Below are 15553 nucleotides of genomic sequence, written 5' to 3'. Positions count from 1 at the left end.
ACTTAATTAGCAGTAGCCTCTGCAATTAGTAGAACTAGGATTTATTGATAATATACAGTGGTAAAGCAAATGTCCTACCAGTAGCCAGGTATTCTTCTGCCACCCACGTCTTTAGTGGTGCTTTAGGCCATGTTTGTTAGCATATATAACTATAACATGTTTGTTAGCAGCTGGATCAGCTGTGGTATGTCCATAACTGGCCCTGACCCTTTTCTTAGAATTTTTGACTTATGTATGACTTCTGTTAAACTTTTTATTCTTCTGTCTTCCAGCCCCATGGATGCCTAGGCTCCAGATTACTTATGTATTGTAACTTGCAGCTAACTGTCAATATAACTAATTTTTGAAGTTAATGGTGATAATACAGTGCAACTCAGAGCTGTGGCTTTCCTACCTGATAATACAAAGCAGCTAAAGCAACGGACGCGAGTTATTGTCATGTTTTATTACTTATGCCACTCTACCACATAAATTGCAATTTTTAATAGAATCATTTAGTACTGGAATTGTAGCATCTGTTTTCCATTTCAAGGATCAGCACTTCATGTTTTCAGATGCCTGGCACCAGCCCTGTTCTATTGTATACATAGTCCGAAATCCCTATTAAGTCCACCACTGAATATTTCATCCAGATTGTCCCTTGTTTCTCTCAAGAGTTTTTATTTAAATTAATTTTGGCATACAGTTGGCTGTAATTCTTGAGCAGTGTATTTTATGCTAACTAGTAACTTAGAGTTTCTTGAACCACTTTGCAAAATAGTTGAGCAATACAGAAAACATGTAGATAATGCAAGTCAAAAGTACCTCTTCTAAGAAACAACACTTTGCAAGAAAATGTTCAGAGGGACTGATGTGTTCTTGACCTCTTCATATTGGTAGCCAAGGAACTGCAGTAGTCCTGTCCAAAGCCACTTGGTGGGCAGAATGCATTTACCTTTGTCTTCTCATTCATCTCCTATTCACAGTCCTAATATTTGTACATTCATAGTAGGAAAGTTGTAGGTGAGGTGGCTCGAAAAGCAGTATCTGCTTTTGGATTCCTTAAATGTGTATTATATGATGGAAAAAGAGCTCTGAATTCTTCTTTGACCGAGGCTGCATTTCACCACTGTGAGGGTTTACTGGGCTGTTGGGTTGGATGTTAATTTATTTGGCACCCACTTTACATCTCAAGCTTGCAGAGTTGTACAAGGAGAGAGTCTGAGATCTCAGACCTATCTGCTTATCTAGCAAAACTTCTGATTTTTATATCTGTTGACATAGTTAAGACTTAGTTGTGTTTCCACAGCAAGAATTGGAAGGAAAACTCACAGTGGGTTCCAGTTTGTATCACTCTTAATCTCATTTTTTCTTGCTGGTGTATCACAGTGTATTACACAATGGGGTAAGGGAATTTGTTTGCTGTGTACACATATGCTTAAATGTAACAAAACTAATACCACATCATGAGAGAATTTAGAAGTTGGTTCATATTTTTATATGAATTTATGTTAGCCAAATAGCAAGGTGATATTTCTTAAATTTATACCCATAACGGGGAGGGGGGGGGGAAGCTGAATTATCTGTTCAGTACAGTTACGTGGATTCTATGTTTTTGGTTAATTTGGGTGAATTCCGTTTACCAGTCTGGTTCTACAAGGATGGCTACCATTCCAGACCTCTGCACAGCTTCAAGCAGCTGTTTAAAAGCAGAAAGGAAACAGAATCAGCTTGCCAGAAAGGTGTTTCTTTCATCTTCCCAAAATGACTCTGGACCAAGGCCCAGGATATCATAAGTACCGAGTCCTGGACCAGAGTAGGTGTCTGATCCAGTATGTCATGACCTGTCAGTACTAGAAATCTATGCTTCATACAGTTAGAAAGGGAGATTCCCGTGGAACACAGGCTCGCTATGTGATATCCTTTCTGGATCTGGAAATATTAGAGAGTACACAGTCATTTGTATATGTCTGCTTAAACTGTATTAAGCAAATGTAAAGGTTTTCTAGAATATATTAGTTATAACTGGCCTTTTCTTCTGAAACCTATGCAGTATTCATCTTTAAAGCACATACTTTCCATGGAAGCCTCAGTAAACACCCCAGGAAAAATTAGTTTTTCTTTGCCAAATTGTAATTTATTGCTGAATAACTGTTCTGTTGGTAAGTAAAATGCATGCAGGAGTGCACTCTGCATAATCTAGACCATTTATATAGTACTTATTTTGTTATATAAATTATCTTGTGTTATTTACTTATAGTATTACTATTTATGTTACTTATGTACTTGTGGTTCTGTGGCTTTTTCCTCATTGTCAGTGGGTGGTTTCAGATTATTAGGTCCTTGTCTCCAGTAATTCATTCTTTGTATCTTTCTCAGTCGTTTCTGTGAAAGAGCATTTAAACATTACAGGCACTTTTTGTGACACAGGCTCCTTTTACCCTACATGGGAAGAATTCCAAGTAGTACAGCCAGAGATTGACAGCCGTTTTCTATTAATATGTCAGTTAACATTTGACTAAGAAAGATGTGGGAGTTTAAAACAGGTTTGCTATTTATTCCCCCCACAAGAAACCCATTTGTAGTGATCGGTTGTGTTTCTTCTGTGAACAGGAGTTCTGTTCAGACTGACCCACACTAGTTCCACATTATGATCTGAATGAATAAAACACAACTTTCTCTATACTCTTTTATTTGCTAAGAGGAAGAAAATTGTATTAGTTTGTGTTGGACTCGGTAATGATGGAGACCACCATTTATGCTAGCAATTCATATTGTATAACACCTCATACTTGAAAGGATTTCCTCCATAAAACAACTTGCTGGCAGTGGAAATTTCCTGAAAGTCACTGTATAACACAGGCTGATGCTAAGTACCACTACATTTCCATCCAAAAAATATATGGTAGAGAAAATGAAAATACTCTCAGCAAAATATTCTTCCAGGAGGACTAGCACAGAGATTACTCAGTCACTGGGTACAGCAGTTTTAAATTTTAGATCGCTCACATTTTTCAAATTGTTTTAGCAGGTCTGAAATAATATTCTGTGATTTGGTATAGTGACACGTGTAGTTCCTGTGTTTAAGCAAATGCATTACTTTGCTAACAATAAAATGCATTTTGAGGCAAAACACAAAAATACAACTTGTACATGATTTTAAGGTGTCTACCAAGCAACGCAAATGCAAGATGTTAAATGAAGTGTTCCTGTCTGAATCCAAAATCTCTTTGAAATCACACAACAATTTGCTCACACTGGATTTGACAGGGTGGACAGATTTGTAGTTATCAGGTTATCGCACTGTGAAACAAAGAGTGCTGGGGAATCTTCTTCATCCTCTTGCTTCCTGACTACAAACAGGTACCGTTGTCAGGCTTCATATGATCCTGGCAGTGATGAGTTAGATGCTTTTATTTGTGTTTCTTGGATAGTCATTAAAAAGATGTTGGGTGTTAAATATTTGTATTGGAACTACACAGACTCTGGCTTGCACATTAGAACATTTTTTCGCAGCAAGAACCAAGAGTTAATATTGAGAATAGGAAAGAAATAGAGTGATGACAAGGCTCAAGACACTCCCTATGATGCAAGTTTGTGGTATCAAAATACTCTTTCTCTTTCCCCTCTTACTTGGATGTTTGCTTCCAGGAAAGACCATAAAGAAATTGGTAGCCATTTTTTCATCCAGAATTTTGCAGGAATTTGCAAGTTTTTTTGACAATTTGAAATAGTAGAACAATACTCTGTCATTTATTTTGAACATTTTCCATCAGATTACTACATTTTATAAAATAATTGATAGGATTCTGTTCTGCTGGCTCATGTAATATTTCATTCTTATCTGAATAAGAACAAAAAGTTCTTTCTTGCCTGTGCCAGTTAATCATATAGGTAAATTGTAAGTGTTCATCATAAATGTTATCTTCAGTCTATAAATACAAACCAGCAAGACCAATGGACAAAAATGTTTCTGTAAAAGAGGAGATAGTCCTACTGTATGTGCACTTTTAGAGTGCAGTAAGTTGGAAAGGGTTTTTTCTGGCTTGTGTCAAATTTGTAACATTTTTTTCTGCCCTTTAATTTACATTATTTTAAATTATTTTATATTCTTTTAAACTGTCCTGTCCAAGTGGGTGTTACTGAGTGGGCTGAAAATTTAGCTACTCAGTGAACAGGAGGATTGTCTAGATGCAGTAACTGCCTTGGTGCAGTAGAAAGACTTTTTAGAAACCTCTCTTGGTGAGAGCAGCCTCAGTGCTCAATTTTAGAGGAGGTTAAGACAACATTTTATATGTAAAGTAGTTCTGCATTTCTAAGAAGCCCATTTTGAATCACAACAAAATTACAGCTCCTCACCTCTTTTCTGACTAGCAGCTACCTGTTCTGTGTTGTTTTTTTCTTTCAGCTGAAGAGGGTGTAATCAGCAATGATCAATGCTTTAGTGTTCTTTACTGCATTTGTATTTTTGCTGACAGTCTGTAAAAACCTGTAGGCTAACTTGAAATCCCCAAGTCTGTGAATCCTCTGGGTTTTATTGCCTTTTTGCATACTGAAGAACAAGGGAGAAACTGCTGAAATGCTAATTCACAAAATCTTTTCGGGATTGAAGGTTCTCTGAAAGTCATGCTGTCCTTTGTTGTTATGTCTGAAGTCTGCAGTTGCAAGATCTTGGAAAAAGAAATCTTATTTTATTTTGCAGAGCATTGGCTGTGACGACTATCTGGGTTCAGACAAGGTGATTGACAAGTGTGGAATATGTGGAGGGGACAACACTGCTTGCAAGGTTGTGTCTGGAGTTTTCAAACACACACTAACAAATCTGGGCTACCACAAGATAGTGGAAATTCCGGAAGGAGCTACTAAAATCAACATTACTGAGATGTCAAAGAGCAACAACTATTTGGGTAAGTTGCACCTCAGTGAATAAAGCATTCTTTGTGCGCTAGTACAACTGGGGAAGGGAAGGTTATGCCAGGAAAGGCCTTCTAAACAGTATGAAATAGATGTCAAGAACAAGAGAGGAGAAGGGGCGGAAGGAATCATTAAACAAACGTTTTGATCAGAACTAACTGACAGTTTATAATTTTGGCTTGATCTTGCATGGCAAACACCATAGACCTACTACCATCTATTTCCCTGTCTGTCTGACTTGGCTTTTGGTGTTTCCTCTTAGTTGGTTCTACCGTGGTGAATATACTTCCCACATTGTTAAACTTCTCTGAGAGGTCACAAATCTTCTCCTTAATTCCTGCCGGAGCTGTAACTAGTTCTGTAACTAGTTCTATGGGCAACAGTCTGAACTGTAATGTACAGGGTGTTTCAAAAAATTGGACCCCATTACAAAGCAGAGAGATTTCAAATTAGGTCCATCTTTTTGAAATACCCTGTAAACTCCAACATTTAACGAAAAAAGTGACTCTTCAAAGGTGAAGAAATAAGCTACCCACAGTCCAAGAAAATGAAGCGCTGTAGCAGGATCTTATCAGTTCTAATTTGTCCTGGTTTTACCCAAATGCATTTTTGATACATTATATATACTAACATTCATTTTTCATGTGAACAGTTTGTATAGCATCCATCAACACTGACTTGTTTGCTGACAAAATAAACCAGCAATTCTAAGTAAAGAGCTTCCATAGATGTATATTTAATAGAAAATGGGTGAGAGTCCAACTTACTTGACAGGACAGTGAAAGTAGATGTGTTACTAATAAATAAAATCATGTAGCTGAATATAATTTTTCTGTCAGATTTACATGCCAGCATCTGAAAACAGCTGGCAGAAAAATTCCCCGAACTATTTGAAAATGGCCTGAGCCACTTGAACATTTTTGTGATGGGCTGGACAGAAAACATTTTTTGCTTAAAAATAACCAGGCTGTTGGCATGTATGGGAAAGTGGCAAAGCTTTTCTTTCCCATGCTATTTCTTCTCTCCTTGTTCCCTGAGCTTTTGGTTTATGCTATCATCTTTTTTTTTTTTTTTTTATCCATTTCATATGTTTCATTTTAAAGCTCCTGGTATGGATTTAGTTTGCTAATTTTACCAGCTCCGTCCCGTGTTAGGAATTCTTGAGGCTGTCGTTCCAACTAGAAGGATTACAGCCTCTCTGCTTACACTGTTACACAATAAACTTGCTTTATTGAGGCAGGTGAGTTGTACTGGGACAGGAATGAACATGTTCTAACAGATCAGAAAGCTGAAACTAGAGAAAGATGTATCAAGCAATTTATTGAACAAGTGAAGTGGTAACTGGGAGGTTGGTTTTTGGCATACTGGTGGTCACAAGTTTCTCACTGATAAAGCGGCAGTATGTAGACATGCACATTTTTATACAGCACGTAACACTGGCAGAGCTGGGAAGCTTGAAAACTCAGATCTGGTATTTACAGGTTTCTCTATAGTAATAAGCAGAAGTCTTGAAATTTAAAAATAATTTAAAAAATCTTAAACTCATAATTATGCTGCAGCAGCAACAAGAAAAACAACCCAGCAGCCGTTCCTTTAAGCATGTCGCTGAGTGCTTTGCAAAACTGAAGTTCGTGTTCTGTCCATGTTCTGTCATCATCCAGCTGTAGCCATCAGAGCTGCCTGTAAGCAGCATTCTTCTTGTTGCAAGGACTGGAAGTTAGTGCTTTTGGTTTTCCTTTCAGTTTGCACATTTTGCGGTTTCTTCAATGCAAAATCATAAGTCAGCTCAAGGTCACTAAATTTTTATTAGAAGATGACAGCAGATGTTTCTGGGAATCCGAGTTATCCTGTTTGTCTCTGTTCAGTCTTGAGTTCTGTGTGGTTTCATGACACAGTTTTTACAAAGCTCCACACCTTTTCACTGCTTTGCCAAAAGCACTAAGCAAATGAGCAACCAGGAAAGTATGTTTCCACAAGGAATTATTTCTGTAAAATCAGGAGGTTCTAGAAAAAAAGCAGGCAAGAATGTGAGGCTTCTTGCCCAAAGAGTTTCAAACTCAACTGAAAGTCATCCAGACATTTGAAGGCTTCTCCATACTGCTTTTGTAAACTATTTTGTAGTGATCTATTGCTCCTTGTTGCAAAACCTTTGACCCTCATAAAAAGCATAGAAGCATGGTTCTGATGATTATGCTGAATATGATGGTAGCTTATTAAGTTTCACCGACTTGAAGTATGACATTTTTGGGTTTAGCACACAAGCTGGAATGATTGCAGACTTAATTTTTAAGTTCTTGCTACTTGAAAACAACGAAGTTTTGTTAAAAGAAAAAACATGACAGTGGTATATGAAATGTTTTAATTCCAGAAACAATGACATTTCTGGAACATGTCATTATCTGAGTAGTCAGAATAGATTATTAGACTGTTTCAGTTGTTCAACTGGCTGGTCATGTAACTTTGTAATTAACTTCTCACCAAAACAACCAGATTTCTTGTGCATCTAGTGATCGATACTATTTTATTTGTGTATACCTTAAAAACCTTCTACAACATGGTTTGGTTTACTTACTTTTTTTTGTTAGTGGTGTGGGTTTTTTTGACTGTTCTCCTGTTTTCAAATGAACTAACTTCTTGCAGCACAAACATAATGTTTTATTCTCACTCCCCCCCTCCCTCATGCCAATGCGGTAAAAATCCTTTAGGTTTTCTGTTTCTTGAAGATCTTTACAGTGGGGAGAGTATCAACATGATAAAGGAAAACTTTTTAACAGTCAAATTGATAATGGCCTGTGACTTTAATTGGTATTTCTTAATGAGCCAAAATGAACTACCTCTAATAGACCCATAAGGCAGATCAGAGATTCCCCGGGAAACACCTTGTATTTTTTCGTGTGTGTATTCAGAAAGAAAGCAATCTCCAGTTTGGGACTGCTAAATAATAGCTATTAATAATGTAATAATCAGTCTGTGTATTTACTCAAGTATTTTTTTACAGTAAGAAGCAAAAGCTATGTATTACAATTTGGGTTTAGACTCTGTCTAAAGTGTAAACAATGCTACAGGCTGTACAGTCCTGAGGTATGTACAAAACTACTTGCTTTTCCAAGTAGGTTTCGGCAATATTTTCCTACTGGCTAATGTGTTAGACCTTTCAGCAACAGAACTGCTGACCTTGGACAGACTTTTCCATTGGCAAAGCACTTCTGTCACGTGCTGGTCTTGTACAGAAAGAGACAGACATACTTTTTATCCCACTGGTAATCATCAGCTGGCCAGTTCTCATACCCTGAAATGGGAAGCTTGCCTCTGAACTAAGTAGGACCATAATACCTTAAATGGGACCAGTACATTACAGCACTTAAGCTGCAAAACGTGTGGGTTTGAGTATAAATACTTTAGCATCTTTGGGATTGGGATTTGAGATAATGGCAAAGTTTTTAAGTCAAATTACAGGTATCTGAAGTGATTATTTAGAAAGTGCTTTTTGCATGTTGAATCTTGAGAACCTGATTCAAAGAAGCTTGTTGTTATCCATATCTGTAGCCTCAACAGCAAGACAATATGACAGGAGCAAGGTATCAATAATAATTAAATTTTAGCTTTATACAGGAGTGGAAGATAAAACAGTTGAAAATGTATTAGTTTTGAAATACACTTACCCTGTGTAATGCATTTATTCTTACTTGGAAAGAATCTGGTAATATTCTATAAGTCAAGCAACAGTTTCTGTGTAGAGCAGGTGTCTGAGTCTGGAGTCGTTTGACTGAGGTGCAGTTCTGCAAATGGGACCGGGCGCTGCCGGCCGCGGAGGCAGGAGGGGTTCATGAGAGAGCTCATGGAAGGAAAGTATCTACATTAGAGTTTTGGCAATTCTCTTAACATTTTGTGCCTTACCTGCGTGCTGTTTACTACAAAGATGTCTCATAGCAGAATTTATTATTTCATTGCTAATTGTAAAGCTGTTTACAGTTCCTTCAGGGAACTGTGTTATGTATTTCAGTTGTTGTTTGCATGGAATTAAGTTATTTCAGTCTCTAAATGACATAGGGAGATCCTTGGATCTAATCCATTTTCCCTGCTTTCTGCAAAATGGTACTCTGCTATTCTAGCATCTTCTATTAGCACACACCAGTATACAGTGTTTGTGATTAAAATAGGACTTACATTTTTTTAAACCAAGTCCACAGTCCAAGAGATGTTAATAGCATTCTTTTGAATAGTGATTTGCCTGAACATGAATGTGGATTTAAGGAATTCATCATATGAAAACAACAGTGGCTGATACTAAAGATGCTGTGAAAAGATTCTTTAAAAAATACTTTGATTCAGTGTTCCCTGCAGCAAATAACATTCAAACAGTGTGTCTCAGGATGATATTGTTAGCAGCTCTTGAGCTTAAAATAACATTTTGAAATCAGTTTAGAGATTCAGAGTTACAGCAAATGAAGGAGTTACAACAGAGAATTTAGAAGATGAACATAATTAGAAGCACTGCTATATCACATGATAATATTAAAAGTTTTATAATTTGTATATTAGCAATTAACTCATTGATTTCCTTCATGTGGTGCTAATTAGATCAATAGACTTAAAATATCCATTTTTAATAGACTATAAAAATATACATTTTAAAAAATTGCTCCTAATGATTTATCTTTTTTTAATTATACAAGATTAAGGGTTTCTGTGCACAAAAGTTACAACAGATACTATATAATAATATGGAGAAGAGAGGATATGTGTTTGAATTTTCAGGGCTTGTAATGAACATGCACAAATATGCCAGGGGAGGGAAGTTTTCTATTTTCTCAGTTACTTTATATTCAAGGGATCTTCTTATAGTAAACTTGTGGTACAGTGCTCAGGTGTGTGTTGCATTCAGTGGCTGTGCCAGGTAAGTAGTGAGAGGTACCAGTGCATCACTGACAATTCTTACATACCTATTCAGAAACAAAATCTGCCATTTTTTCATTAGCGTTTATGAAGTGCTGCAACCCAAAGCTGTGCTGCTCTGTGGTCTCTGCAGTGGTAATCTGGAGCACAAGTCTGAGGAAGGGCGACTGGGGGAACTGGGGCTGTTCAGCCTGGAGAACAGGAGGCTGAGGGGAGACCTTATTGCTGTCTGCAAATGCCTGAAAGGAGGTTGTAGCATGGATGGTGTTGGTCTCTTCTCCCAAGTAACACAGTAGGATGAGAGGAAATGGCCTCAAGTTGCACCAGGGGAGGTTTAGATTGGATATTAGGAAAAATTCTTCCCGGGAAGGGTTGTCAGGCATTGGAACAGGCTGCCCAGGGAAGTTGTGGAGTCACCATCCCTGGAGGGGTTTAGAAGATGCATAAATGGGGTTCCTACGGACATGGTTTAGTGGTGGACTTGACAGTGTTAGGTAATGGTTGGACTTAATGATCTTAAAGGTCTTTTCCAACCTAGACAATTCTATGATTCTTTTTTTATTGTAATGGACTTGTGAAACCCCCACAAGGACTTTTGACATTGTGTTTCCTATGGTGTGTGTTATTCATTGAGTGCATCCCAATATGTGTCAAGTTTGTTCATTAGATTTGGAGTATCTCTCTCATGTGTATAGCTTACTGAATGCATTACTCATAAACTATGTAATTACAGAATCTGGAATAACTGGGGTTTTTACCTTTTGTCCTTGGTTGTCTTGCGTGTTCTCTGCTGGAATTAAGCAACAAAGACCTTTCTTTCTACAGTCGATGATGTGCTCCAAACTATGAAGAAAAGATTTAAAGAATCACTTCTTAAATAAACTGAAATTAAGCACAGCAAATTCAAACCATAGGGAAATTTCAGAGTAAATTATTAATATCTGAAGAGGCAGTTAGAATCTCTGTGTAAACTCAACCAGAACATTTTGAATAATGTTCCTAAACTATGCTTTTTATGTTTAGGAATCTTAACAAATCTGTTGCTTAGTTATTTCCTAAATACTGAACTGAAGAGTCAGGAAATACTACATAGAAAGAGGAACAACTTGCTTTTTTGGAAAATGTTTGCAAAATCAAGCATTCCTATGGTAATGTGGTAATATCGATAACTACTTACTTGCTTTCATGCCTTATCTCCTTGTTTTCACTCTCAGTCTTTTCCTGCAGGGCTTCAGATTTTGCTTTTGGTTAGAAGTTTTCTGACTCTACAAAATTGGCCATTAATAGAAGCTTAACCAATTTTGGCCATCTCAAAAAGTTCAATTCTATGTCAGTTTTAGAAAAGATCTGATGAGCAGAGGAGATTCTGATTTTTTCCACTTCGCTTAGGTCACTTTAGTTAGCATTGGTTAGTTAGTTGTAGGTGTATTGATTATCTGAATTAATAATTAATTGAATTAATTGCTGTCTGCATGGACATGTTTTAATTCAAAACTAACGCAGGTGAACTAAGAGAATCGTCATTCTCAACATGGATGTACAAACAGCCTCAGTACTGAAGTGTTGAATGCTGACCTATCCAGGAAAATGTTTTTCCATGACTGCTGTTTTATGCACAGATGCTCAGAGACTAATCAGACAAAAATGCATTTTTAAGCAACTACCCAGTCCAGTGCTCAGGAGTTAATATTACACATACTGCTGACAGATTCACTTCAGAATTTGTGTTTAGACTACATATGCTGGCCTGAGACTTTCAATGGGTTGCATTTCTTTAAGCCAAATGTAAGTACATTGTTGTGGTTAGTTGTTTGTGTCAAAACTTGTTTACATGAGTGATTTTCGAACATTTCACAGTCTTCTGCAAACTATAATTTCAGTGGAGGCAGGGCCTACAATCTACTCTTATTTTGGGTCATGATAATTAATTACTTTGAACACAATTGGGGTGGCTGACATGTTGCGTTTGGAGGATTCAAGACAATGGTGAAGAGGCATGAGGTGTCTGGTTTGTGCCTGGAGAAGACAGAAAACTTAGAACCGTATTATGTCAAGAATGCTTGGGTTAGTCTGGGTTTGGATCTTGCCTTCTGCGTCATATTCGTGTCACAATGAGCGTGGTTTTTCCCTATTGAAAAAGTCATAGCTAGAATGAAATGTTCACTGTGTTACATTTAACAGTCTTTGTACTTTCTTTTGTATACTAATTGCATTATTGATGATATTCTATTTATTAAGCTGTTCCTTCCTACAAGGTAATGCTAGGTTACAGGACAACTGAGATTACTGCTTATGCTTGCTGGTGCCAGTTACACATGTGTTGTCACGTGAGTTGGTCCATTCTGGAATTTGGAAGGCCTTTCCTGTTGTGGTGCTAGATAAGCATCTAGGACACACAAAGCCAGGGAGAGTGTAGGATCTTTCACTTGTAAAAGCCTTTACAAGACAATGATTTTTGAAAACAGTATGAGCTTATCATCGAGTTTAAAAGAATCAAACCAGAAAAATCCTGAACCGAAGACACATGGTCAGACAGCTTCACAGAAGGTATAGGTATCAGTATTGGACCTTTGAAGTTCAGCCGATGTTTGAGGATAATGCATGTGTAGATAGGTTGCCAAGGAGAATAAAGACTGTCACAAGTTTGATTCTAATGCAAAAGAGTTAAAAAGTAATAGGAGGTAGTATACTAAGACAGATAAAAATGTGCAATAGCTGTCTTTCTAACACTTCTTACCTGAAGTTCATCACTAGGATGCCTGGTTCTTCATGCCCACACCTCTACATTTACATATCCTTTGAATTATTGTCCTTAAAATAGTTTCAAATTGATTTTCTGCAGGGAGAGTTTCTTTCACTGGACACATTTTCATCGTATTGTAGCCAACATGTATTACTTGGCTAGGGTGATCACTTACTAAACCCCTTGACATTGTTAAGACTTTGGATGAAATTCAACCCTGGTGTTAATGAATTCAGCTCCACTGAATTGAAGTTGCACAGGAGTCTTACCTAGTCTAATGACCTGTAGTTGAACCAGAATATATTTAGGACGTTACTCTTTGCTGACTATATATTTTTTCAGTACTGCTGTTGCTTAAGTAATTACACTTTAGGGTTTCTGGCTAGGTTATCTTATTATAGGGAATTCCAAGGTGACCTTTTCCCTTCTGGCTTCATTAAACAGTGAGCTAATATCTAACATTCTATATAGAGGTCTGTAGGGTTCCAGGCACATTTTGAAAAATACAAAAGAAGTTCTTTCTCAAAAGTGGGTTTATTCTTTTTTGTATATCAGATGGCAGATCTTAAAAAAGGTGGACGATGTTACTCATCTGGGTGATGGGAAATACTCTTTCCCCTGGCCTCAGGCAAGTGGTTAAGCCTTAAATGCTGAGATAACTTATGTATCACAACTTTCCACCACCGTCTTACAAATCTGTCTTCTGCATGTCACTTGCCATCCGTGGTTTCACTTATCGTCTTCTAAAGGAGTTTCTCTTTGCTTGCTGATTGTGGGAGGTCTGCTGAGAGAGAGCCCTACGGTGGGTGCTGAGCAAGAAGCCTGGGTGCCTGGCCCAGGAGAGACTGGTGGCTGGATCTTAAGCAGAGTTCTCCCTGTTGCTGCTTTTCCAGGTAAACAGTCTCTGGGCCTTTTCCTCTTTCTTTTTGCATCTTAAAGAATATAATTTTTTTTTTTCTAGCACCCATTGGCTAGGCTTTTTTTTTTTGGCTCATACCTGCTCATTGATGACAGTGGTTATGACCAGTTTTGGACATCATAGCAATCATGATTTCGTTTCCTGTGTTTCTTGCTTCTGTCATCAATTGACAGAGGTGTTATTATTTTTTTTACTGTTTGTTTGTAAGCGAAGTTCTTACAAAAGCAGCTATCACAACAGCAGTGCCCTAGCTGAAGCCTGCTGTTGCTTTGATGATGTGCCCTGCAAAATACATCATCTGAACAACAGCCAGGAGCAATGAGTCTCACTGAGGTGCTTGTTTCATAAGTTCTGTATTAAAGGAACAGTTTTTTCCTCCTCTTGAAATATGGAAAGATTGTTTTGAAAGGAAGGGAAAGGGATAAAGAGAAGTATGCAAAATAGTGAGAGGACACTTGGAAAGGCTTGTTGTTCAGTTGGCCTTGTAAAGCACCCAGCAATCTGGTTGCTTTTATAGAACTTTGCAAACCCCCTCGGCCTAGCAGCCTCTGGAGAACTGACTCTGCAAGATTTCCAGTGTTTCCTGCTTCTTGTCAGACCCCAAACTCTTTAATTTCAGCCTTTCTCACAGTGTTTTCATTATACTTATGTTTCCAGTTTTGGACAGAACCAAGGAACTTGAGTGCAAAATTCAAAGAAAATGTATTAAAAAATGAAAGAGGACTGTTTGAACAGTGTTTATTAATCTGAACCCAATTAGTATGAACTTCTTAGGTCTCAAAGCTTTAGATTGTTCTTGTCGTCCAGTTGATGCCAAACCATCAAGTAGTTTGCATAAAAATACTCATTTTAATGCTGGTCTTAGTGCACAATGTTTGGACTATCAACACATGGCTTGTTCAAGGCTTCTTAAAAAATCTAAGCCTATCTGAACAGTGTGTGTTGATCGAGTATCTTGTGATGCACACACTTCACAGCACTGACCAGCATTCGGTAACATGGCTTCTCCAGTCACTAATGCAACTGATGTTCTGCTTTCCCTCTGTTCTTCCTTTGTCTCTAAGATGACCAACAAGGGACCATTTTGGAAGTGCCACATACTCCTTGGAAGTCATTAGTTTTGTGAGGTAATTAAAGTCCCTCACATGTAATTTGTTGCTCTGTTGTTTTCTACCTGGAGTAAACACTACTTTGACTAAGGATTTTCTTTTTTAAAGTTATGATCAAGGTGTAGTCACCTTACCTTACAGTACTTCTCTTCTTACACATTTTAATTCAAAATGAGTTTTGTACTCTGACTTAGCTATACATAAAGAATTACTAGTATCAGTCCAATTCATAAACTATGCATAGGCAAATTCCCAAATCACATGAAGACACATCTCTTCCTTTGCTTGCCAAGAGAAGAGGTTGTTACTAATTTAAATAGCTGTTCAAATGCTACACAACAAAACTTAAGAAAAAATGGTTGGGAACCTGGTTTCAATTGTCATAGGTATTTCTGTACAGCATTCTTTGATTCCCTAATCTTATTTTATTCTGAGCAAAATTCTCTTTTGGATAGCAAAAAACCCTTTCTTTGTTCCTTAAGCATCCCTTGATCTAGTCAGATAGAACATGTTCTTACATCTTTGTCTGATTCTGTAAAAGAAACATATTTTTATCATTTTTTTTTCTGTTGCTTCTCTTATTTCCCTTTGAACTTCTCGGTTTCAACATTTTTGTTTCTTAGCCTTTCAGAAATTTCTTCTAGTAAAATAATCGCCCAGTAGAAATTCTACATGATTAGTGGCTTCATGGTTGGATCCAATAAAGACATTTCATCTGCAGAGAATATTTTTTATATTGCAGCATTAAATTCCATAAGAAATCCAAGTCTTTTCTTAAACACAGTATATATGGGGATTTAAAACTTGATTTATAGACTGTGTGATTAAGTTAGTCAAGGGAGATTAAACTTTATCCTTTATTTCTTAACCTGCCCAGTGTCTTTGTTTTCTATTGAATATTACTTCAAACACTTTGTGTCAGAAAAATTTGGTTGCTTAGAAGCCTTATGGATCCAATCTTCCTTTTGTATTTGTACCCATGGCTGCAGTAAT

At 37.3% G+C, this 15553-nt stretch overlaps 1 protein-coding gene across 8 annotated transcripts in view; it reads left to right on the top strand.

Moving 5' to 3' along the window:
* THSD4 (thrombospondin type 1 domain containing 4) overlaps positions 1-15553 on the top strand; it is a 310710-nt gene that overhangs the window by 251761 nt on the left and 43396 nt on the right. For all 8 annotated transcript variants that reach the window (XM_065076051.1, XM_065076050.1, XM_065076048.1 and 5 more), the window contains one exon: positions 4682-4886. In XM_065076051.1, coding sequence (XP_064932123.1) covers positions 4682-4886 — 205 coding nt within the window. The remainder of the gene's footprint in view (positions 1-4681; positions 4887-15553) is intronic.

This window comes from Columba livia, chromosome 11 (genome assembly GCF_036013475.1).
Source record: "Columba livia isolate bColLiv1 breed racing homer chromosome 11, bColLiv1.pat.W.v2, whole genome shotgun sequence".
Lineage (NCBI taxonomy): Eukaryota > Metazoa > Chordata > Aves > Columbiformes > Columbidae > Columba > Columba livia.
This window is presented reverse-complemented; position numbering and strand designations above follow the sequence as displayed.